The sequence below is a fragment of the Aspergillus japonicus genome, assembly GCF_003184785.1.
Source record: "Aspergillus japonicus CBS 114.51 unplaced genomic scaffold BO86scaffold_67, whole genome shotgun sequence".
In the NCBI taxonomy this organism is placed as follows: Eukaryota; Fungi; Ascomycota; class Eurotiomycetes; order Eurotiales; family Aspergillaceae; genus Aspergillus; species Aspergillus japonicus.
The window spans coordinates 78,408-104,814 of record NW_020291704.1 but is presented as its reverse complement, the minus strand read 5'-3'; the positions used below and the strand labels follow the sequence as shown (position 1 = coordinate 104,814).

The 26,407-nt window shown below is 27.2% G+C and overlaps 3 protein-coding genes across 3 annotated transcripts; 1 reads left to right on the top strand and 2 right to left on the bottom strand.

Annotated features, from left to right (window-relative positions):
• Positions 1-1,139: 1,139 nt before the first annotated feature.
• BO86DRAFT_392288 (putative actin binding protein) lies at positions 1,140-4,291 on the bottom strand. The gene is made up of 5 exons (XM_025672778.1): positions 4,208-4,291; positions 3,822-4,071; positions 3,576-3,763; positions 1,627-3,513; positions 1,140-1,497 (listed from the first exon to the last, which is right to left on the bottom strand). Exons 2-5 carry the CDS (start codon positions 4,018-4,020, stop codon positions 1,411-1,413), a joined length of 2,361 nt encoding a protein of 786 aa, XP_025523700.1. The 5' UTR covers positions 4,021-4,071; positions 4,208-4,291; the 3' UTR covers positions 1,140-1,410.
• Positions 4,292-4,677: 386 nt separating this feature from the next.
• Positions 4,678-8,040, top strand: BO86DRAFT_412802 (AMP deaminase). The gene is made up of 4 exons (XM_025674684.1): positions 4,678-6,386; positions 6,444-7,564; positions 7,633-7,733; positions 7,790-8,040. The coding sequence occupies exons 1-4, from the start codon at positions 4,953-4,955 to the stop codon at positions 7,798-7,800; spliced, it is 2,667 nt and encodes an 888-aa protein (XP_025523699.1). The 5' UTR covers positions 4,678-4,952; the 3' UTR covers positions 7,801-8,040.
• On the bottom strand, positions 7,911-10,505 carry BO86DRAFT_369865 (uncharacterized protein). The gene is made up of 2 exons (XM_025670258.1): positions 10,320-10,505; positions 7,911-10,269 (listed from the first exon to the last, which is right to left on the bottom strand). The coding sequence occupies exon 2, from the start codon at positions 10,171-10,173 to the stop codon at positions 8,275-8,277; it is 1,899 nt and encodes a 632-aa protein (XP_025523698.1). The 5' UTR covers positions 10,174-10,269; positions 10,320-10,505; the 3' UTR covers positions 7,911-8,274.
• Between the last annotated feature and the right edge of the window lie 15,902 nt (positions 10,506-26,407).

Below are 26,407 nucleotides of genomic sequence, written 5' to 3'. Positions count from 1 at the left end.
TCTAAATCGAGGGTATCGAACCTGATCCGATGAGCGAATATGCTATGCTAATGCATGACCCAGCTGTATATATAGTGGTACTCTCGGAACTATTTGGCTATATCCTGGAAAGTGCAAGTTATAACTTACTCTGTATGTGAGTGATACTGTCACGTGCTATGACTAAGCGACGAGAGCAATGCCTATGCTATGATGCAATTCGGTGGCCACTGCGATTCGCTATTGATACCGGCAGTAATTCTAATACTCTACTGTACCACCAGCCTGGAGCACTAAGCCTCTAAAGGCGAAGCAGGAAGCTCTCATATCATGCGTTAATAACAATCCAAAAAATAAATTATAGTATAAGCTAAGTTCTACTATCATAAACCTCGAAGGCCTTGACAAAGAGGAAAGCAAAAGGGACTCACTCCATGATGAATAGACCTAAAAGCATACAAAGGACCCTAACACTCATGATAAAAGAAAGATTTCTGGAAACTCTGGTTATAGAAAAAGTATTTTAATATCCTTACTTAAAGCTTCCTCAGCTGTGTTTCACCTATAAAGGTTTACATCCGGTAGCATTTGAATTACTGCCGGTGTCAGTAGCAAATCTCTATTTTAATATGTACTATGTATCACTCTGTACAAATTGCTGCACAAGGCAACCCTGAGTATGATCCGTGTTTTAGGTCTAGAATAGGATGACTATATACTATCTATCCATGTGAAGCCATACTCCTTACCGAGGTTATAGAGAAGGTGTAAATGTCTACCTAGATTTCCTTTACACACTACTCTATTACTGCGGGTTAAGTAGTACCAATCTAAGATGACTAATGAATACAGATCTATCTTTCTATCTTTATAATATAGACTTCGAGGAACAACCCTATCAGAAAGATAAAAAGAATTATTCTACAATTAAAACTATGATAATACTATCTCCAGCGACAATGAAAGAATGTGTCTTTAAGCGTTTTTTTTAGTATAGAAAATTATAGATATGGTCTTATTCTTGTTAGGGTGTACCTCCCATGAGAGGCAACTTAAGAAAGATACAAGCTGCATTCAACAACTTCAGATGTCATATTGATCTCTAGGCAAGTACAGAGTTACAGGGCTGATAAATATCCCTTACATACATGAATGTAACGTTAAGAAGCTGAGTATGTAATATACTACTCAGTACTCTACCAGCAGTATACAGACTATGCAAACCATAAGAGGAGTAAGTACAAGAATAAGAGAATTGAGAAACTCATCTACCCAGATACAGAAATGTAAAGCTGCTGTCTGTAGGCGCCCCTTCAGTTATATCTGGTTAATCTCATGTGAGAGGGGGGGGCGACAAATATACATGCAGCCACTGCACCTGTATTTAGAGAAAGATGAGAGTCAGAACCCATACGTAAGAGGTGCCATGTATCAATTTCCAAGTTGCACATAGTTCGCAGGGAATAGTCCTGTTTTCCCATCATAGTGGCCGAACCACCAGTCATCATCCGGAAACTCCTAGAGGAGACGCCTTCAAGTCAGCCATGATTACCCAATAGACGAACCAGAAATTAGATTTGCAAATTCGATGAAAACCAACTTGGAAAAACTGGTCGGCGCGATCAAGAAAGGAGTGCCCAGACTTACAATATGTGTTATCTCAGCACCCTCAGGGAAGCTCAGTTCATTGTCCTCCGCGGCCTCATAGTCGTACAATGCGACCGCAATAGGTTCGCCAGCTGGTTCAGGGGTGGTAGTAGATGGGGCAGGTTCAACATTGGACAAGGGCGGAGCTCTTTCATCGACCAGAGGAGTTTGCCTGTCCGCCATATCGTGGCTCTGCGACGCATCTGTGACAATGTCTACATAGTTGCTGGGAAACAGACCTCTGTCACCTTGGACATTAGACCCCAGCCACCAATCCTTGTCGACCATTTCGACATTGTTGACGAACTCGCCTTCCTTAAGTTCAATCTCATTGTCCTCTGCTTTCTCGTAGTCATAAAGCACTACCGCCTGGATAGCCTTATGCTGAACGTCCTCATTCACAGTAGCTTCAGCGGTTGCACGCCCAATATCGTGCGCATCATCTTCCAAGTCATCTTCTTTTGGCAACGCCTGCTGCAAGCTTTCAGTGGGGAATGCAGGAGGTGGTGACTGTTGTTCCCTCTGAATATCTGTCAGTCCTTTACCAACAGGAGCAGCCACACGTATGGGCGAAAGTTCGCGCTCTGTCGTTGAAGGTGTAGGAGGAGTAGGAGACCGAGGCTGCTGAGGAGGCGTCGGAAGCGAATCAAAGCCTCCGGGCTGATATGATTCCTCTGAATTATTCGCCGGGACAGTTGTGGGAAGTTCTGGCACAGGCACAGCGCGGCTAGTCGGCGGAACAACTTCCTTCTCATGGTTCAAGCTCCCAGACACGTCGTGACTCATGTGGCTGGAATCGACATTTGTGCTTTCCTGCGCAGACTCCGTGTCTAAGCCACGATCCGATTTTTGCGCACCTAGAGGAAGTTCGGAAAATTGTGGTATATCGCGAGATTGGGCAACATGCACAGGGTGCTTGAGGGAATTGCCCTGTGGTGACTCAACATCAGTTTGGAGTGGTGCACTTATTTCCGCGTCCGGTGAGTTGGATGAGGTTGAGTGAAAAGCCGAGCCACGTTCCCTAGCCTTGCGCTCTGACCAGAGCTGTGCGGGTGTTTTCCCCCCCGCATCCGCAAATGTACGACTCGCACTGCCCACTAACGGTGCCGTAGCCTGAGACGTTTGGGTAGGCAAGGGGGGCTTCGTTCCGACAAATGTGGAATTTGAAGTGAGGTTCTTTGCGACTTTCGGCTTTGGTAAACTTGTCAAGCGTTCATATTGGCTTGCAACAGGAGATGCAGTTGACGGCTTAGAGGACCCAGTCATGTCCGGTAAAGGCCTTGGCTCGACAGAGGTTGGCTCGTTGACTGGATCATTGATTCCACCCTGTGCTTTAGCCCGGATTGCAGCGATATCGACCTTCCCAACTGGCTGATATGCACCTTTCACGGGCTCAGGACGATCGTCAGCCAGATCGCCTGCTTCACGTGCTTGTCTTCTTATGGCAGCAATGTCGACCTTCCCGACGGGCCTGTAGCCACCTTTGACAATTTCGTTACGGTCCTCGGTGTCTCGTGAAGCCGCGAAACCAGAGTCAGACTGCCCACCGGCTTTGAGCTCTTGAATGTTCACTTTGGTGGGTCTGTAAGCTGACTGGACTTTTTGAAGACCAGTCCTCGTGACTGGGGGCGCATCAGGACCCCAGCCATCATCCCCACTCCTTGTTGCAGCCACTCGTAATGCAGCAACTGCTGAGTTGTTCGTAACATTGCCACCAGTCCGTGTGGGGTTAAAGACAGGTTTAGTTGATACCGGGGGCTTTGGAGTAGATGTAGGCCGATCTGACCCCGGGGTATACTTCGCTCCGGACGCATCCCCAACTTTCTGTATTATGCCCTCCGCGGTCAGGTCTCGATCGGAACGAGCCGTTATTTGCACATGATAGCCCTATAGTTCTAAGTATCAGAATGGAGCACCGGGTATGCATATCGGGCATAGCGCAAACTGACATGCAGGAATTTAGAAACAGCGGCGAGATGACTGGTAAAATACCCCTTAGTACGCTCAGGTACGCCCTCCCCACACCAGGCAATGAGCACGTTCTTAGGGAGCCCCGAGTTTGGATCGAGAATCTTTACAAAAGCAAATTGAATTTTGCCCTCAGAGAACTCCTCAATCAAGTCCACCAGGTCACCAGCTTAAAAATAGGGGTTAACGAGAGTTATCACGAAAGAACGAAGGTATAATTGACAGACCTCCGGTATTTTGAACCTTCAAGACACTCTCTTTGTTGCCAGAGTCTTGCTGAAAGGCATTGATAAGAGGGGTCGAAACAGAGAAGACAACCCATTGTCCGTAAGTAGGGGAGTTCAAACCGGGCAGAGCCGAGTCGATCACGGCCTGGTAGCTCTTTGTTATTGAAGACCCGTTGGTGGAAAAGTTAAGAGTGGCCATATCTGCTGGGATCAATTATCTGGAGCACGAGCACAGATTGTGACAGGAAAACTAGAATAAAGCTGTTAGATGAGGTTGAGTGGAAGAGCTGGATTAAAGTCATTGTTCAGATTTGTGTGAAGGGAATTCAGGGGACTGTTCCACATTTTATTTATAGGAGTAGCAAATAAAGCAGGGCTTGACTTACAGTAAATTAGTGTTGCGAATGTTTGGAATCTCTGCCTAGGGGATATGTGTTAATTGTTTTCATGGGCTAGTCTAGTACAGAAGACGGGGTAGCCACCAGCAAGTGCAGTACGTCACAGCTTACTCCTTATTAGACTACCTAGGACTTAAATGAGGCGGTGCGCACTCACCCGCCACCAAGATAATACTAACCACCATTGGTAAGTCGCACGCTGAAAAGGCGGAGGAATAAGGCTATTTATTTATTGTCTTCGTTATGTCTTCTTATAAAGTCATACTAAGTACTATGTACAGTAAGGTCGAGAACTAAGTTTGGACTTATAGATTGGTTTAATACCCTGTGCCAGTGCATCATAAAAGTGAGGGGCAACCATATGGTGGTTTCTTGGACAGATGAACGTCATATGGCAAAATTGACGATAACAATAACATGTTATAAAGAGACTGTTTACAGGTACCTGCCCAGATAGTATTTTTTAATATCCCGAAAACTATAACAATAACGCACTTCATTGATTGCTTGTCGGCTATTCCCACAGGTGTCTGCTTAATAATAATCGCCGATTTATGTTAATTTAGGCACTGAGCAGGTGCGGTGAGCACTTTCGGGCTGGCTATGAATTTTTGTTCTTGGATACCCATCCCAACTAGAGAGTGTTTCACTAATCAGGCAACCTGATTACAGCCAGTCCTACAGGACTGTAGCGGCACGACCGTGTACAACACAGTGGGCTACAAGATTGAGAATGACTTCTCCAAGTTCAGATGAAGCTGCAAGGCCCATTTCTAATGCCAACGCACCTCTAGGTCCATCAAACGAGGAGACTTTGTCTCACGTTCTTGGGACAGGCTCTGGCTTTCCCCTCCGTGTTACTGCCAACGCTGGGTTAAATAATTCAGATCTCACAGAGTCTGCACCACAAACACCCGAAGATGTTCTTCCAAGGGACATACAACTCAAGACGCCAACATATGACTATGCCTTCGAGAAGTCCATGAGTCATACTGAAGCAAAGCTTTTTTACCAGCACCATCAGCTTGCCACTCGAAACGTTGGAGACAGCGATGAACTCTCCAAGGCAGCTGCACCAACTACAACCTGTGTACCGACTTCTCTGACCCAAAGGGATCTTGTTGACACAGCAAAGATTCCCAGAGATGGCTTTCAATCTACAATCCCCGCAATAGCAAAACAGCCGTCTCCTATTGTTCGGCACACAGATTCAAATCCGGACACTATCGACACACCTTTCGGTAGCCCAAACACTGAGGATTTAGAACAACAGAAGGCTTCCGAGGCACCTTCTATTCTCCAATCTTTGAGCGAGCAGCACATCTTGTCAGGAACGAGCAGTCTAGGAAACCCAGGAGATGGGCTCGGCGCAGTCCAAGGAATCATGCATATTTCGCCAGGCGCCAATGTGATAGCCTCGGATTTGGATGTCATTTGTCGTAAAATCAAGAGTCTGCTTGATCGAAGGGCCACGTATATGAATTTATCGTTGCAAGGGCCCGAAAACAATCCAAAGGATGCCCCGGATTGGCAGATCTACCCTCCACCCCCAGAACCGGCCTGGGATGATGACAAGGACCTTGGGAAGATCCATGATCGCCCACGTGCTGACCACAAAAGAAGAAAGATGGGAGAAGATGTGGGCGAGGATTTCGATATGGCTGACTGCCTGCCCCTTCCTGAGGAATCTGACTGGGTGTTCGAGCTGGACGAGAATAGTGTATATCAGGTTTATGAGGGCGATTCTGCCCGGGATTCCCGACGCCCAGTGGTCAAAATCCCTTCCTTAAGAGACTTCTACATGGACCTTGATGCAGTTACTGATATATCGACGGACGGACCTGCGAAAAGCTTTGCGTTCAAGCGGCTTTCCTACCTAGAAGGGAAATTTCAACTGTATACACTTCTGAACGAGTACCAAGAAATCGCCGACAGCAAGAAAGTGCCTCATAGGGATTTCTATAATGTTCGGAAAGTCGATACACATGTGCACCACTCCGCATGCATGAATCAGAAGCATCTCCTTCGTTTCATCAAGAGCAAGATGAAAAAGTCCCCAGATGAGGTTGTATTGTTCAGAGATGGGAAACATTTGACCCTCAGAGAAGTCTTTGAAAGCATTAATCTCACAGCCTATGACCTCAGTATTGACACTCTCGACATGCACGTACGTAATAAGCTCACTTTGTCATGATTTTTTCTCCAACACTAACATCTCCAATAGGCACATACCGATTCGTTCCACCGGTTCGACAAATTCAACCTCAAATACAATCCTGTTGGCGAATCTCGCTTACGCGAAATTTTCTTGAAGACGGACAATTTCATCAAAGGGCGTTATTTAGCTGAAATAACAAAAGAAGTGATTTCTGATCTGGAATCAAGCAAGTATCAAATGGTGGAGTGGCGCATCTCAATCTACGGAAGATCAATCGAAGAATGGGACAAGCTCGCTGCTTGGGTTGTGGATAACAAATTGTTCTCTCCCAATGTTCGCTGGCTAATCCAAGTCCCGCGTCTTTACGACGTCTATAAATCAAGTGGAATGATGCAAAATTTTGAGCAGGTCATAACGAATGTCTTCAAGCCGCTATTCGAAGTTACAAAAGACCCAGCTTCGCACCCTAAACTGCATATCTTCCTCCAGCGGGTTGTTGGATTCGATAGTGTTGATGACGAAAGTAAGGCCGAGCGACGACTATATCGAAAGTATCCCATCCCGAGAGAGTGGAACACGAAGCAGAATCCACCATACAGCTACTGGATTTACTTTATGTTTGCCAACATCGCGTCTCTGAATACTTGGCGCAAGCGGCTCGGTTATAACACATTTGTGTTGAGGCCACACTGTGGTGAAGCGGGAGATCCGGATCATCTTGCTGTCGGATTTCTCTGCTGCCATAGTATTAGTCATGGAATACTCTTAAGGAAAGTCCCTCTGCTTCAGTATCTCTTTTACCTTGATCAGATAGGGATTGCCATGTCACCTCTCAGTAACAACGCACTGTTTCTCACATACGATAAAAATCCGTGCGCCAATTTCTTCAAAAGGGGTCTCAATGTCTCGTTGTCTACTGATGACCCCCTGCAGTTTGCTTTCACCAAGGAACCACTGATTGAAGAATACTCAGTAGCCGCGCAGATATATAAATTCAGTGCTGTCGATATGTGCGAACTTGCGAAAAATTCTGTCGAGCAAAGCGGATTCGAACTGTCTTTGAAGAAGAGATGGCTCGGCAGCAACTGCTCCGCACCAGGGGTCATGGGAAACAATGTCGCCAAGAGCAATGTTCCTGACATCCGGGAACAATTTAGACATGAAACATTGCTTGGAGAACTTGCACTGTAGGTTTTGTTTATGTGGCCTATTCCTCGCCATCTTCTATACATGAACTTCCACTAACTCTTTCTAGAATCGATCGATATTGCCTCAGATTGGCTGATGAAGCAACGCCTAGATCAAACCTCGCGCCTCCCACCAAACTTACTGAAAGTGACATTAGTCCAGCACAAGGTAAAGTATAACTTCAACGACCAAAAATATGGTAGAATGTTAACACCCACCCATAGACACGGCCTAATGAAAATCAACAAGAAAGTTGTCGACAATGGTCATTGTACGCTACGGCATGGCTCGACCACCATACTTTGCAGACAATAAAACTTCCATTTTGAACCAAGAAGACTTTCAGGGCCATTCGCAGACGGAAAATAAGTTCTGCATGAAAGTGTCGCATCATACCTGTAGGTACCGTAGTCCTCGCTCATCCGAGCCACGGTCTGATACTATATGGGAACCACCAATGGAATTCCGGCCCTACCTTCATAGAAAATACAATTCCTTCTACCCATATTTTGCATATGTATGAAGCTTCAAACAATTGCGTGTCCGAAAGCCCGTGAATGCGGCGCAAATTGGACAAGGAGCTCCACAACCAACCATATTCAGGAATTCAGCTTGAGCTCAGTCCGTGTCCCGTCACCTAAGCGGAAAGCTCAAGACTGCGTCATGCGTACCGGGTCAGCGAGCGCTAGGCTAAATTTGCTGCATTATTTCAAACAGCCCAACTTCCTTTGCGTTCACATACGCCCCATGCTCCATGTTCTCCATCCATATCACTAAATCCGACGCGATGCCGCTCGCGTGCCCAAACGAATATGTACAGTTGTAGGGCCTTCCAGCGCATGCAGGCGCGTGTTGAGATGTCTTCCCCTATCGAAGAACTGTCCGAAACACCGACGTGGCCCTTCGCATCTGTTTTCAAATCATCCTGTCTTAAATCTGCCACCGATATACCAGAGATCCTGCTGAGTTCGTGGTCAAAATATCGGGCAACGCAGGGATAACCAAGCGAAAGATAATTGTATATCTGAGTAACTAAGCCGTCTTGCAATTCCATTCCGAGAGACTCATCATGGAAGTCTTGTTGTATATTATAGTGAGTCGTAGGCAGGATCCATGGACTGGGTTCGAGGAACTGATTCTTATCTGTCGGGCGATTTGCATCGGTCGGCTGCAGGGTGGGAGATGTATATGTCTGTGCAATGGGGGCTGCAATTGAACACCGCGGTGATTGTCTTTCCTGCGAACTTGAAGTTTTGCAGGTACCTTTCCAAAGACCGCCATTGTTGGGCCTATCATTGACATGAGGACCCCCATACCAAAGTCCAGAGAATACACAAAGTCTATTGCGCGTGACGTTGTGTTGAATATTGCTACCCTCGCATACTGTTGACTCGGGAGACAGGCTTTGAGGGAAGATAAGATCCTCTCCGAGCATCGGCGGGGTGGCATTGAGTTTGGTTGGTTCAAGATCACGACCCCTAATTCGATTATCATGGTGTCTCGCTGGCCTCTTGGATCCAAGCGAGGTAAATTCATTCGGTGATAAGAATGGTGAACCTCTGGTTCGAGCCATTGCACGATCACTCATCTCAGCTTCTTCTTTATGTCTGCGCATGTAGTCCAGCTCCCATGAAAGATCTGCCGATGATGTTCGTCGATGGATGTATTTGGGGGGGGTTTCCACGTGAGAGGTTGGTCGTTCATTATTCATGAACTCTTCCTCTTCTCGGTCAATAGCAAAGTGATCGACGGGCTGATGATCTTGTTCGTTTGGAAAAGCTGCCAGGGCTTGTTCTTTAAGCTGTTTCTCTACTGTAATAGCTGCGAGAGCGGAAAGGTATTCTGTATTTTCGTCCTCGGAGCTCCCTCGTGTTTTAATATCGGCACAGGTGTCTTGCTCCATTCTACCAGGCGATGCAGGTGCCGACGGATTATCGGACGTATCGGATGTCTCGCTACAACTAGAAGGAATTGCAGGAAGGTCAGGGATCCGGAACGAGTGCTTCCTCGTCTCTTGCCGCCGGCGCAGATTCATGTACGAAAAACGAGATTCATGGGCCACGTGCCTGTGGGTATGTGCATCATTGACCGCGGCGACAGGGGTTGGGATTTCTCCCAGTGCCAATGCGTTGCGTCCTTCCTGAAGGATGATATGAGATGTATTCATTCGGCGGAAAGATCGTGTGCCTGTTTCCATGAGCTGTGGTACGAATTTTCTAGACCCTATATGTTTTGCGGCGTCAGATTTATCAGGTTTTATTTCCGTAGGCCCGATTGAAGAGTGCCTGCCGACTCTGGCCGTAACTTTTGATCTTTGCTCGCTCGGTTTATGTGGCCCCGCAGCTCGTTCGCTTCCTGCGCACTTTGTCGTTTGCATAGCATCAATGGGCTCGGCATCTTGTCCTTCTCTGTCGTCATAGAGTACCATAGGTTCCTCCCTGGATACCAGCTTCATGTACTGACCATCTGAGCACTCCCGGCCATCTAGTTGGGCTTGTGTAGTTTGGCTCTTTGTTCGAGCTTCCCTGGAGCTGCGTGATGAGGTTTCGACAAGCTCAGGTTGAAATTTCCTAGGTTTTCTCTGAGACGCCGAGGGTTGCTGAGGCATTGTTACAGAGTTGTTGGAACGTAATGGTCGATATATCTCGGAATCGTTGGAAGTTATGGAATCATGGGTCCTTATGCCTTCGAGTGGAAGGAGTACCTTGTAGTCATATTAGTGTGGTCAAGGACATATCGAATGTGGAGTAGTACTTTAGTGGTCAGGCCTAATCAATTTTTCTATAATATTGCCATCGATGAGACATTAATCGAACTAGACTGTGTGATAATCCAGGACTTGCCGATGTTAGGTGTGCGGACATGGGGGAACACTCCAATGGCCCTGCTTCCCCACATTTTGGGTAGATATTCAGGTAGCGCATTAAGCATGTGGGTAGATAGAGCACAAGTAGCACAATCAGTAAGTCAGCACAATATATGTAGAGAGAAAGTCGATTTGCAAGTACCAAAGTAGATTATGTAATAGATGGTATTATGGTATAGTATACTACTTTTACTAAGGTCTTGTTTATCTCTAATAAATAAATTAGATATATTAGAACTTGATACAACAATAGGATTGTGAAAGTAGGCTAAATTATCTTCTACTATAATATAATATTTTATATTAAAAGTATTAATTGTTATGATTCAATAAAATAAAGTATGTGAAGTTTGATTTAATTAATTAGAACAAAGTTGTTTAGAAGTAATTTCTAGAAAGGTGAGATAACTAAGTAATATCAGCAAGGCAGAAACAAACAGCAAAATATTAATAAAACTAAAATCTACAACAGATGTTAAGGAGCGGGCTGGCATCTGGTTCTTAGTCTGGCTGGATAGTTGTTATCAGTGACGATAGTTGCTGATGGCAAATATTAGATATGGATTATAAATACTTGCTTAATTAATTCTATCTATACTATATATAATATATAAGAATCCTACTAAAGGCAGTAGGGGGTTTGCTAAGTAGTTAATAGTAGCAGAATACTCTTAAAATTGCAGCTAATAATCCCCCCGGCTTGTAAGCAAGGCGCACACATAAAGCAATAACAAGCAAAAAAATCAAAAATAAAGCCCAAGGCGGCAATATATATATAAGATACTTAGAACTTTTAATAATGAAAAGATTATTAGTGTTACAGTACAGATCTGATATATCTATTCCACCTGTTCCACCTATCTAATCTGTTTAACCTGTTTAATCTGTTTTACTTTAATAATCTAATTATTTTTTCTAACTGCTTTATATATAATCTATAATCTTTTTAACTGCTTATCTGCTTTTAATTTTATTAATAGCTTTTTAAGCTATATTTTATCTATAAATCTAAAAATAGCCTAATCCAGTAGCTAATAAAAAATTTAAAAAACTAGTTATAAAAAATTATTCAGCTAAAAACTGTTATTTCTACTATTTAGCTAAACTAAAAACTAAATACCAGTCTGCTTTTTAATACTATATAGCTCTAATTTTAAAAATAATAGTTTTAATAAAATACTAGTAATTCTGTAATCTTCAGCTATACTAAATAATTTAAAAAAGTTTATTTAATATATTAATAAATATTTTAGAAAAAAGTATAATTACTGTAACTAGATTTATATATATACTGTAGAAGCCTAGAATCAGCTTGCTTTAAAAAATTCTGCTTATATTCTAATCTAACCAGGCTTAGTAGAAGAAGATTAAGATAATTTAACTACTATTTAAAGTTACTACTACTTATAAAATTACTATAAAAAAAATTAAGTCTAATATAAATATATTAAAATTTTTTAATTATTATTTTTATAGTAAATACTTTTATATATATCCTAGAATTTATATTTATTACTAAAAATACTGCAGCTGCTTTAGTAAAAGTAATTATATTAATTACTTTTAAATTTTTTATTTTTTTTAAATATTTATTTAATTTTAATAAGTTTAAAGGCAACTGCTTTAACCTCTGCTACTTTACTAACTAGATTTAAAGAAAATTAGAATTAATATTAACTAATATACTATATTTATTTTCTATAAAATATATATTATCAGCTGTTTTAAAAAAATCCTATATTTAAATATAATTTTATATTAAAAATAAAAAATATACTTTTTTAAACTATCTAAATATTTTTATTTTTTTAGAATACTTTTTTAGAGACCTGAATAAAAAATATATTATTTAAAATAAACTTTTTAATTTTTAATAAAAGCAACAGAGCTTTTATAACTATTTTACTAAATTTTAAAAATTTATATATAAAATTAAAATATATTTTAATATACTTTAACTAATACTTTAATAGAATATTAATTATAGATTTAAGTCTATATTTATAAATAATACTTTTTAAAAAAAAACTATTTTATACTAGTATATTTTTTTAAAAATTTAAAAAACTGTTATATACAGTATTTTTATAAATTTAGGCTAAGTAACTACCTCTAAAAATCTACTACTAATCTAGTACTATATATTTAAAAAAACTAGTTTAAACTTTAAAATAAAAATAATTTAAAAAGATCTATTATTTTTAAATATAATTTTATAAATTTATCTACTATATACTGCTGGTCTCTCTGCTAAAAAATAAACTATTATAACTATTAAAAATATTTCTACTATAAATTAGATTATTATTTTATTAAAAATTATTTTAAGTCTAATACTAAGATGCTATAAATAGTATTTATATATTTTTTATTTTTAAACTTTTATATTTACTTATTTTTAAAATACTATTTATCTTCCTGTTATTTTATAAAGCTTATTTTTGATAAATAAATTTATTTATAATTTTTATAAGTTTTTTACTTTTATTTTTTACTATAGTTTAAATATTTCTACTTATTTAACTTTAGTAAACAGCTAAAAAAAAATAAGTTTATTTTAAACTGCTAACAGGCCAACTTTCTTATATAATTATATACTATTTTAAAAGCAGCACTTAAGAAAATTCCTATTAAAAAAATTTTAAAAAATTAATTTAATAGTTATTTTTATTATTTTAAATTTTAAAAATATAAAAGTTCTAATTTATACTATAATTAATATTAGATATTTTATTTTAAAAGTAATAAATTAAAGCTGGGCTGAAGTCTACCAGTTACTATTATATTTTTTAAAAATCTATAAAATAATTATAAAATTTAATAGCTAATAAAAAAAGTTAAGCTGTATTATTTACTATATCTAAATAATTTTAAAAATTTATAACTATATTAAAAAAATATATTTTTTTAATTATCTGCCTTATTTATTATTTAATTATTTTTAATTTTTTATAGCTAAAAATCTATAATTTTTATACTAGTTAATTTATATATATAGTTTAATTTATTAGTTAGTACTGCTAAAATTATTATAATACCTTATTAAAATTTTAAAAAATTAAAATATTATGTAATATATTAATAAAAGTCTATTTTAAAATATTATACCTTTAAAAGCCCTAGTAAAAAAAAATATTTATTTAATTTTATTGTGACAGCCGATCAGATTAATATAATTCTATTAATTTGGCGCTATTTTAACAAAATCTTAAGTATAGAAAGAAAAAGAAGAGAAAAAGGCAGCTATATATTTCTATAGTATTATCTTCTCTATATATATATATTAAATAAAATAAATAAAGTAAATAAATTAAACTAGTTTTATTTTAGTAGTTTATATTAGGTTTATTTTATTTATTTTTATATTACTTTTCAGGTTAGCCTTAACTGTCTGCAGATAAGAAGTATTTTCTAAATCTATTTTAAAATTATTTTTATAGTATAATAATAGGCTAGATATATTTTTTAAAATTATATATAAAATTATTATTAAAATAATTAGATTTAAAGGCTTTTTCTGTAGCAGCTTTCAGCTAGATTAAAAAATATTTTAAAAAATTTAAACTTATTAAATAAAAGTTATAAAAATTTTTTAAAAGTATAGAAATATTTTATAAGTTACCGGCAAAATACTATATTAAATTTATTTTATTTAAATTTTTTTATTTAATTTAGTATATTAAGTACTTTTATTATATATAAAAATTAAAAATTTTATTTATTTTATATTTTATATTTTTATTTATATTTATTAGTTCTGCTTAGTTTTAAATTTATTTTAGTAGTAGATTACTAGTTAATATAAACTAAAGCTTTTTAAAATAAAATACTAAATATATTTTAATATTAGTAGATAATTATATTTAAAAAATATTTTTTTTTACTTTAAAATTTTATAAAAACTATATTATTTATTAGCTAGCTTTTTAAATAGTTGTTTTTAATTTTAGTTAAAAAAATTAATATATACTTTACTTTTTAATTAGATTAAGATTTTTTTAATAACAGTTAGCTTATATAACTTATTATTTTTAAAAGTTAGTAATATTAGTTTTAATAAATTTTTAAATATTTTTAAGTTAAATTATAATACTTTAGATATAAGTTATATTTATATTTTCTAGTCTAGTATCTGCAGAGAACTTTTAATTAAATAATAATTAAAATTAATATTTATATTTTATTTAAAATAAAAATATTTTAAAAAATATATACAGCAGGTAAGCAGTAGTAAAATCTATTATTAATAATACTTTTAACTAGTTATTATAAAAATTATTAATAAAAAGAATTAGTTTTTAAACTAAATACTAATTTATATTTTTAGTTTATTTATTAGTTTAAAAATAGTAAGCTATAAAAAGTTTTAGCTTAATTTAAAAAATACAGCAGAACTTTTACTAGAAGTTTAAAATAAATTAAAGTCCTCTATTAAAAATAATAGTATTTAAAAATCTAATTTAAATATAAATAAATTTAATAAATAAATAGGCTATATTTTATATAGTTATATTTTTTATATATAAAATTAATATTATTTATTTAAAAAATCTGTCTACTACTATATATATTATATTATATTTTTATATATTTTTTAGTAGTATATAAAAACTTATAAATATATATTATTATAGTTAATTAGCAGCTAAAAGTAGTTAAAATAGTTTTTATAATAATTTTTTTTAATAGTTTTTATACTTATAGATTATACAGTTGTTTAAATATTATTAAATATTTTTATTTTAAATATTTTAATAGTAATATTATTTAACTAGTTTAAATATTTTTATTTATTTAAAGTATACAGTTAATAGCTAATAGTATATTTTATTTAATAATTTAATTTTTAAATTTTTTTTACTGGGTACTACTAGATATTTTTTATATAATAATAATCTATTTTAAAAAAAATAAAAACTATTTAGATTATTAGTATTTTTTTATTTTTAAATAAGTTTATTTAATTTACAGTTAATATATAGAATTTAGTTAATTAATAGTAATTTTTTATTTAAAAAAAACAGTACAGATATTATTAATAGTTATAAAGTTTTTAGATTTAGCTACTTAAAATATAATATAATTTAGTTTTATTTTTAATTTATTAATTTATTAGTTTTTTTTTATTATATAAGTATATCTACTAGTATATTTATCTTTTTTAGTTTATATTAAATTTAAAAATAGTATCTAAACAGAAACTTAGCCTATTATATTTATTAAATATTTAACTTTTTTAAAATTATAAAATATTTTAAAAAAAAATTTTTATAGTTTTTTTAGTTTTATTTTTTAGGTTTTTATAGACTAAATTATAGCTAATATTTTTTTATTATAAATATTATAATTCTGTTTAGCAGATGTTATAGTTTTTAAAAAAAATAAAATAAAATACTATTAATTATTAATATATAAAATAAAAGTTTTAATAATAGTTTTATCTACAGTATTTATTTTTAATCTAATAAAATAGGCAGAATAATAGTAGATTAGTACTAGTATTATAATTAAAGTATTTTTAAAAATTTAAAAATTATTTAATATTTTTTATTTTATATAAAAAAAATATTTTTATATATAAGCAGAGTTAATAGCCGAGCTAGTTTACTATAGCTTTTAATAAAATATTAATAAAAATTATAAAATTAAAAAAATAATTATATTTTATATATAATTTTGAAACTATTTTAATTTTTAATAACAGTTATCTTTTTTAAATCTACCTGTATTTTATCTGTTAAAATAATAAAATTTAAAAACTTAGTTTTAGTAATATAAAATTTATATTTATAAATAGCAGCTTATAAACCGGCTTTATATAAGTTTAATATTTAAAAGGGTTATTACTATAAATAAAAATATTATTAATATAAATAATTATAAATGTATTAAAATATTTATAAAAAACTTTATTTATTAGTTTTTAAAAGGCAGCAGATCTATTAGTTAATTAAAATAAAAAAATCTTATATTTAAATATACTATATTAAATTTAAAAAGTAGTTAAAATTTTTAAATTAAAATTTATATAAATATAATAAAAGCTTTATCTAATATTTAACTTTATAAATATTTTAGTTTATTTTAATTAATTAATAATTTTATTAATTAATAGTAGTAGATATAGATTTTTTTTAATTAGTATATTAAACTTTTAATAGTTTATATATATATAAAGTCCTTCTTCAGATTTTTAAACTATTAAAATAAATAATATAAAAAATATAGAACTTAAAATAATAAAATTTTTTTTAAATTTTTAATAATATAGTATTTTACAGTTTTTAACTCTTCTGCTGTTATTTTATATAGTAAAAAAATCTAAATAAAAATTTTTTATTTAATTAAATCTTATAATTATAAGTATAAAATAGTAGTAGAGTATTTAAAACTTATTTAAAAAATATTTTAATTAAATTATAATATTAAAAAAAAAGTTTTTATAATCCTTTGTTACTTTTATTTAATAAAAAATAATTATATTTTTTTATTAATTATTTTTTTAATTTTTAATAAAAAGATAATAAAAATTTTTAACTTTAGTTTTTTTAAATATTACTGGAAGCCGGCTGCTTTTATTAATATAATTTTTAAATTAGCTATTTTTAATTTTTTTTAATAATTAATATTTTTAATAATAGATTTATTTTTAAATTTATTTTTAAATTTATTTTTTTTATTTCAATATAATATTTTATTTATTTTAGTTAGTACTTTAGTTTAGTTGGTTATATAAAACCTAATTTTATCTAAATTTTATAAAGTTTATATTTAAATTACTAAATTTAGTTTTTTTATTTTACTATTTTTAAATAATTTTTCTATTATAGGGGGGCTTACTTTTAATAAATTATTTAAATAAATTATAACTATATAAAATTAGTTTTAATATAAAATATATTTTTTTATAAATTAAGGCTTTTTTACTATATATTAACTACAAACTTTTTACTATATATTTTTTAAATTTAAAAATTAATTTATTTTTTTATTTTATATTTTTTTAATATATTTAATTAATCTTCTGGTATTTAATAAGGCGGGTGGGTACTATTTATAAAAGTTTAAATTAAATCTTATTTTTAAATAAAAATTTATTAAACTATATTAATTAATTTTTATAGTAGTTAAATAAAATTTTCTGCTTTATCAGCTATAGTTTTTTTAAAATTATAGTATAAAATTTTAAATTTAGTACTAAAAAAAAATCTGTATAAAAAACCTTTTTTTTACTATTAAATTAGAATAAATTATATATATTAAAGGGGTAGAAAATCTTTTATTAAATTTAATTATATTTTAAATACTTTATAATTTAAATAACTTTATTTTTAAAAATATTTCTGTTTTAACTGTAAATTTTATATTAATATAAATATAAATATTTACTCTAGTATCTACTAAAATTTAAATAAAAACAGCTATTATATTTTTTAAAATTAAAATTTTAATTATAAAACTATTTTTAAAAGATTTTAGTAAAATTTTTAAATTAATATACTACTAGTTTATATTTAATATATTTAAAATAAAAACTTTTTTTAGGCAGAGTTTTTTACTAATATATTTTTAAATTTAGTTTTTTTATTATTTAAATTAGAAATATTTTTTTAAATAGTTATAATTTAAATATTTAGATTTTTTATAGTATAAGTATTTTTTTTAGCTAATAATATAGTACAGGTTTTTTTATTTATATAAGGTTTAAATAAGGTTTTAATTTTATTTTTACTACTTAATAAAATAATTCTGCTACTTAAATTATTTTTTTAGTTTATAAATAAAATTTAATAATAGTATTTTATATTTTTATTTATACTTTTAAAAACTTTAGTATAAATAATAGTATACTATTTAAAGTTAATATTATATTTATAAAATTTAATAAAAATTAGTTTTTTAAACTTAAAAAATAACTTTTAATAAATATTAAATTTTTAAAAATTTTTAAAAATATCTACTTTACTAGCTAAATAGCAAAACTAAATATAAAAATTATAAAATTTTTATTTAAAAATTATTTTAAAATATATATACTTTAGTCTAGTATTCTGCTTTTAATTTAAATTAATATAAATTACAGCTAAATAAAATAAAATATCTACTATATTTTTAAAAAATTATTTAGCTTTAATTTTTAATTTAAAAAATAAATATCTATAGATATTGCTTTTATAATAACTAGCTATATAAATCTTTTATATAAATAAATTTTTATAATAGTTAATATTAGCTTTAAATTTTTATTTAACTACCAGTCTCTAGTTTTAAAAGGTAATACTTTTTTTATTATTAAATATTAAAAGATTAAAAAATTTTATAGTTTTTTTAAAATATAGTATTTTTTAATTTATACTAGTTACTAGAGTTAATACTATATTTTACTATACTTTAACTTAAATTACCCTATCTTTTAAAGTATTTTTTTTAATTTTTAGTAAATTAATATTATAAAATAATACTTTTTAATTAATTTTTAATTAAGTTAGTTTTTTTTTAGTTTATCTACTTTAGTTAACAGTTTATTAATTTTTTTTTAAATTTACTATAAGTTTTTAATATTAACTTAAAGATATATATAGAGTTTTTTTTATAAAGATTATAAAATTTTTTAGCTGTAATATCTCTACTGGGGGTTTTACTAGTTTTATTTATAAATAAAATTAATTTTTATATTTTTTTTTAAATAATTTAGTTTTTAATATATTTTATACTATTATAACTGTTCTGGTTTTTTAGTTTTAATATCAGTTAGTTTAGGGTTTAACTTAGTTTAAAGTCTAGTTTTTATTTATTAGTTTTATATAGTTTATAAGCTATAGTAATAAAGTTCTTTTAATTTCAGCAACAGTTTAGTTGTATATAAAGATTTTTAATTTTAAAATTTATATTTTTTTAAATTTATATTTTTTAAAATTAACTGTTATTACTATTAGCTTATATAAAAAAAACTTTTCAGCCACTATAAATATATATATTTTATATATTTAGTTATAAAAAGTTAAAAAAAAAGATATAAAAAAAGTAATATTTAAGATTATATAACAGCTAATTAAATTTAATATAATTTTATTAATTTAGTATTACTTTAATAAAATCTTAGATATAGAAAAAAAAAAAAAGAAAAAAAGGCAGCTATATATTTCTACAGTATTATCTTATCTATATATATATATTAAATAAAACAAACAGAGTAAATAAGTTAACCCAGTTCTGTCTTAGTAGCATGTACTGGGTCTGTCCTGTTTACCCTCACATTATTAGCAGTATATACTATTTAAATATACTATAACTATTTAATATTTATAATAATAATAAATTAGATTAATAAAGTACTAAAGCCTATTAGTAAATAAGAAAAAATAATCCTATTTAAAAAATTTAAAAACTTTAAAAATATTTTTTTTAAAAAGGCTAAAAAGCTACTACTATACTAAAAATATAATTATATTATTACTTTAAAAAATAAAAAAAGTCTGCTGTTCAGCCCTTTATATAAAATATTTTAAAATAAATTATAGGTTTTAAAAAAATAGCTTTTAAAAAATTTAAAAAAAGGCTTTATTTATTTTAGCTTATTACTAGTTGCCTTTCTAATTCTATTTATAAAAAAATTTAAAAAAAATTTAAAATTTTATATTAACTACTGTATCTTAAATACTATTTTTATAAAAAATAAATATCTACTTCTGCTTATAAAAAATATTAAATAATCTAAAAAAATAATATATTTTATAGAAAATTAATTTTATTAGTACCTTTAATAATATTAGAATTAAAAAAAACTAAAAGTATTTAATTATATTTTAAATTTATTTAAAACTATATAAAATATTTATAATACTATTTAAACTAATTAAAGCCTCTACTATATTCCAGTAATATATTAATAATATTTTAAAAAATTATTTTAATATATCTTATACTATTTATTTAAATAATATTCTAATTTACATCTGCTTCTGTAAAGAATATTTAAAATATATTTACTATATTTTATAAAAGTTAAAAATAGCAGAATTTTATACTAAATTATTTAAATATAAATTTATTATATTTAAAACTAAGTTTTAAATTTAATTATAAGCTGTAATAGATTTTATATAAATTTAAAAAATTAAAACTATAGCTAAATAGCCTATTCTAATCTGTATAACTAATATATAAGTTTTTTTAAACTTTAATAACTTTTACTACTAATTTATTTATAACTTTTTAAAACTAACTGCTTTACTTATATATTTAATAAAAAAATATTCTATTTATATAAATTTTAGATTACTAGAAAATATTTAATATATTTAAAAATACTTTTATTAAAGTACTGGTTCTACAACTGTTTAACTAAATTTATAATATTATTTTAAAAACTAATATTTTTAACTATATATTAAAAAAAGTTCTGTTCTAGTATAATAATAATAAAGTACTGTATTTTATTATATATATTTAAAAAAAATATACCTCTGCTGAATATAATTATAAGATTTATAATAAAAAATTATTTACTATTATCTACTATTTTAAAAAATAGTAATCTAAACTAAAAAAAATCTTATTTTTAATTTAAATTATTATTAACTACTGTAATTTAGAATATTTTATATCTACTAAGCTGCTAAACTGCTAACAGATTTAATAGTTTAAATTTTTATTATACTTTAACTTTAAAATTATTTATAAATTTAGAAAATATAAAATTAAGCCCAACAGCCTAATCAGAAGATTAAATAATCTTTTAAAAAAAATAAATATCTACTATGTAAAGGTCGCTATACGCGATGAAGAATAATGTTCATATTATTTATAATATTAAGTATAATCTTAAGAAAGAAGTTTGGAAGAGCAAGAACACAGACTGCAGAAAGTTCTGCCACACAGGCAGTATAAAAGGCGGAGGTAATAAACAAACAGCAGAATATTGCCAATAAAAATATTAGAACAGTTTATACATTACAAATGCCGCACTTTAAAACAGACATCCTTATTATAATTAATTAAATACATAAGACGCTATCTGCGTAAACAGGAATTGCGATAGACAAAGTATATAGAATAAAAAATATAAAAATTAACAGTCTTAAATATAAAAAAAACAGATATATAAATAAACAAGCATATTAATATGTTAAATAAATAACAGAATATATTAATATAGCAACTATTTAAAATATTTAAATATATAAATAAGATTAGGTATATTAATATTAGAAGAGTATATCTATATATTATCCTCTAGACTGTAGCCTTTCCAGCAGATAAGATATTGCAGAACAGGTGTATAATATTAACTATAATATACTATATATAATTTTAAAATATAGTTAACTTTTTAATAATTATTATTATTAAAAAATACTTTATTAGTTACTTTAGACAGCTTTGGTAATATATATCTAAAAGAATTAGAATTATTAATATAACAGGCCAGTTTTAACTGTATAATTAATACAACTAGATAGATTTTTTATAATTTGGAAAAGTCTATTTAATATATATAGCAACTAATAACTTTAAATATATAAAAGAAACTAATATATTAGGGCAAAAGCTTTTTTTTATAATAAATAGTATAGTATATTTATAGTAGAGATATAAATATACTATATTACTAAAAGTAAAAAGAAAAGGCTTATAGTATTAATTATATAAATACTTTATATATATAGCAGTAAATTTAAGAGCTTTTTTAGTATTAAAGTAAAAAAAAAGTTTTAAATATTACTAAGATTTGCAGTAACAGAATGCTTTTTAAAATAATTTTAGTATTTTTTAAAAATAACAACTTTATACAGAATATTTTTAAGTAGAATATTATATATATTAGAAGTAGAGAGAGGAACAACTATCTTAATAAATAAAATATAAATAAAAAATAAATAAATAAAAGGTATATACTAAAATATATTAAAATATTTAAACTATTAATTAAAATAATATTTAAAAATATTAAACTAACTATTTTTAGACTTGGTATTTTAAAAAATAGTGGAATTAATATTAGAGATATTTAGTTTAGTAGAAATAGTAATATTAAGTATAATATATTTTAAAATAGTTTTATATAAAATTACTTTAACTAAATACTACAGTTATTACAGTAAAATACTAAATATAAAATAATACAGTATATTTTTTATAGCTGCTAAAGGAGATAAATTAATTACAGATATAATAAATAATAATATTAATATCTATAAAATATATTTTTATATAATTTTATAATATAGTATAATTTTAACTGTTTATATTATATATTTGCTTTATTTATTAGTTTAAGAATATATAGTAGTAAAATAGAATTATTTTATATTTAGATAAAAAAATAGGCCTTTTTAAAATATACTTATAAAATAAAAATTATAATTAAAAATAAAATAGTATAGTATATTTTAATTATAAGACTATATATATTTAATAAGGGTAATACCCTAATACTTTACTTTCCAGATTAACTTATCTGGAACAAGACTAATATATTTACTAAATTTATTAATAATAATAAAAAAAAGGTTATATATATTAGAAGTGTTAGGGAAAAGTAATATTAAAAAGTCTATAGTAATTATATAAAATAGTATAATTAAAATAATTAGTTAAAGTAAACTATATAGTTTATAGTATTAGATATTATTATTTAAATATATAAAATATTATTAAATATATTTATATAACTAATATTTTTTTTAATATATAAAAAAACTATTTAGCTTAGAAGCATATTTCTTATAGCCTTAATACTAATTATTATTATAAATAATTTTAAAAATTTTATAAATAAGAGTATATAAAATATATAGCTATATTTTTTTAATACAGAAAAATCACCGTCCGCAGTGTGTATAGGGTATATATTATTTAAATAGTTATTTTTAAAATTAGTAATAGTTTTACTAGTTTTAATATTATAAGTAATATTTTTAACTATATATAGCAAATTATCTTTTATAAAGTAGAGAAGATAAGTATTAGGATTAGATTTAAAAATAAATATAATCTTTTTAGTATAAAAATCTTTAGTATAGCTATTAATAATATAATTTTAAAAATTATTACTAATTTTAAAAGTATATATAAAATATATAAATATATTAATAACCAGAATATCTTTAAAATCTTATAGTTATATATATAAAATATATAAAACTTTTTTAGTTTAAAATAATTAAAACAGTATATCTGCTACAGTATTTAACATTTTAGAATAGTAGTAGATATATACTTAATAATTTTAAATATAGTAAAATATATATATAAAATATAGATTTAATTATTTAATAAAAATAGTATTAAAAGTTGTTTATTTTAAAATTCCAACAGTAGATAAATAATTAGTATAAATAATTATATTTAGTTTTAATACTTTAACTAAGTATTTTATTTTCTGTAATATCTATATAAAAAAAATACTTTTAGCTTAGTCAGCTAGTAGTTCTTTTTAGTACTAATAAGTATTTTAAAAAGAAATATTATAAATATTACTATTATATATAAAAACAGCTTAGATAAATTATTATAAATAAATTTAAATTTAAAATAATATATTATAATATCTATATTTTAGCAACTTATATTAATATTAATATAAAAATATTTATCTATTTGGAAATGTACTAGGTGCTTTGGATTTGTAAATTTATTTTAAAATAATTAAAACAACTAAAGTTTTTTAAAAATAAAATTTAAAATTATAGTTTTTAATATATATTTTTATTTTTTATTTTTATTTTTATATAATCTTAGCAATTATATTTTTTAATTTTAAAAAGGGGCGGCCTTCTGTATATATTAATTTATATAGTAGTATAACCATCTAGTAAAACTAAAGAAATACTCTAATTTAATAAGATTTATAAAAAAAATAGTATATAAATAGTTTTAACTTTTAATTTAGATATAAAAAGGCCAAGGGTGTCTACTTTTTATTTTAAAAGTATAATAAATAGGAATTCTATATAGGCTTTCTTTAGCTTAAGTTTTAAGTTTAATTTTTTAAAATAAGTAAAAATAGTAGACAGATATTAAAGGTATTTATTAAATATATTAAAATAGACAACTATATTATTAATATATATATACTAATATATTAATATTTATAAACTATTTATAGAATATTTTTCTATATAAAAACTAAATAAAAATTAGATTTTATTTTTTCTTTATTTTATAGAGATTAATAATAATATATTTTTTAGACTAGCTATTAGCAACTTTCTATACTATAAAAATAAAATATAATAAAAATATATAGCCAGTAGTATAAAACATCTTATCTACAGTATAAAAAAATTAAATATTTTATTAATAATATTTTAATTAGTTTTGGAAATATATTATATATAGCTTAGGTGTATAATCTTTCTATTCTTTTTCTAAAAAAATATACAGCTAATATTTTTTAAAAATTTAAGTAATACCAATATTTAAACTATTAGATAATACCTATATATTATATAATATTAATATTTTTTTTAATATATTTTTTATATTAGGATTTTTAGTATATATAATTATACTATTTGCTAATATACTTATTATATTATTCAGCTGTTTACTAATACATAAAAACAGCTGGGTTAATTTTTTAAAAAATAAAAAAATTACTAGAGATAGAATAAACAGTATTAAGGCCCTAGAAAATATATTTTTAATCTAAAGCAGCAATTTAGTATCATAAAAATTACTACTATACTAAAAAATTAGTATTAAAAAAAAAGTTTATTAAAAAAAATATTAGATAATTTATTTATACTAATATCCGCGGCGTATACCAATACACTTGCAATATAAAGTTAGTAAAATAAATTAATTATATATATATATGGAATTTTAAATTTAGTTTTTTAGATATATTAAAAGACTGTAAAAATATAGAAGATAAATAGGCTAATTTAGCTATATTATTAAAAATATAATATACAGTAATATAGTTATTATTAGTAATAATACTAATATAAATATAATATTTTAAAATTATAGGCTTAAAAGTCTTATTAACTGCCTTAATAAATAAATAAAAAATTAGTATTAATTAAATAAGCAACTAAAAAGACACCAGTTCTATACTTTAGTTTAAAAATAAAAATAAAATTAGAAAGTTTTTTATATATTTTAATAAAAATATAAACTTTAGAATATATAGAAATACTAACTAACTATACTGTATATATAGGTATATTAATTCTTTTAGTTTTAATAATTATTTAAACTAAAATAATAAATTTTTAATATTTTTAAATAACAGCAGTTTAATTTTTATAGTTAAAAATAATATCTTTATATTTAATTATATTAATTTTAATAAAATAGTTAAATTAGAGTTTTTTGACTAAATATACTTTAAATATAATATATATAAATATAAAAATATTAGCAGAATTAGACTTTAAAATATTAATAATATTAAATATTAAAATATTAAAATTAGTAAAATTATTAGATGCTTAGATAGTTAACTGTATTATAAATAAGGGTTTAGTAAAGTAAAAAAAATATATTTTAAATATAATATACTTTTTGGCTTAATATATAGATCTAATACTAGTAATACTAAAAGATGTACTTATAAATAATATGTAAATACTAATTAAATAAACTAAATTAGTATTTATTATAAATAAATATTTTATATTTTAATATATTAATATATATTTATATATATTATTTAAACTAATTTATACTATTGCAGATCTTTATATATATAGGGGGGCTCTGGATATTATATTTTTTATATAATAATTAAATTTTATAATAATATTATTATTAATATAATATACAGTTAGAACTATATCTAGAGGCTTAATATCATATATTCTAATATACTTATAAAGTATATTTTTTAATAAAAATAAAAATATACAGTTTATATATAAAATAGAAAAAATATTCTTAGTAATAGTAAAAAAAAGCCCTATAATCTTAGTATTCTTAATAAAGTAAATATTTATTAAAACTTTAATATTATATATAGAATAGA

Excerpts from the sequence above, each read along its gene's own strand:
- BO86DRAFT_369865 (XM_025670258.1), bottom strand. The coding sequence starts at position 10,173 with ATGCCTCAGCAACCCTCGGCGTCTCAGAGAAAACCTAGGAAATTTCAA.
- BO86DRAFT_392288 (XM_025672778.1), bottom strand. The coding sequence starts at position 4,020 with ATGGCCACTCTTAACTTTTCCACCAACGGGTCTTCAATAACAAAGAGC. Across the intron at positions 3,514-3,575 it reads CTGTTTCTAAATTCCTGCAT|GGCTATCATGTGCAAATAAC; the intron begins GTCAGTTTGCGC and ends TTAGAACTATAG. Across the intron at positions 1,498-1,626 it reads GTGCTGAGATAACACATATT|GAGTTTCCGGATGATGACTG; the intron begins GTAAGTCTGGGC and ends CGTCTCCTCTAG.
- BO86DRAFT_412802 (XM_025674684.1), top strand. The coding sequence starts at position 4,953 with ATGACTTCTCCAAGTTCAGATGAAGCTGCAAGGCCCATTTCTAATGCC. Across the intron at positions 6,387-6,443 it reads TTGACACTCTCGACATGCAC|GCACATACCGATTCGTTCCA; the intron begins GTACGTAATAAG and ends CATCTCCAATAG. Across the intron at positions 7,565-7,632 it reads TTGCTTGGAGAACTTGCACT|AATCGATCGATATTGCCTCA; the intron begins GTAGGTTTTGTT and ends AACTCTTTCTAG.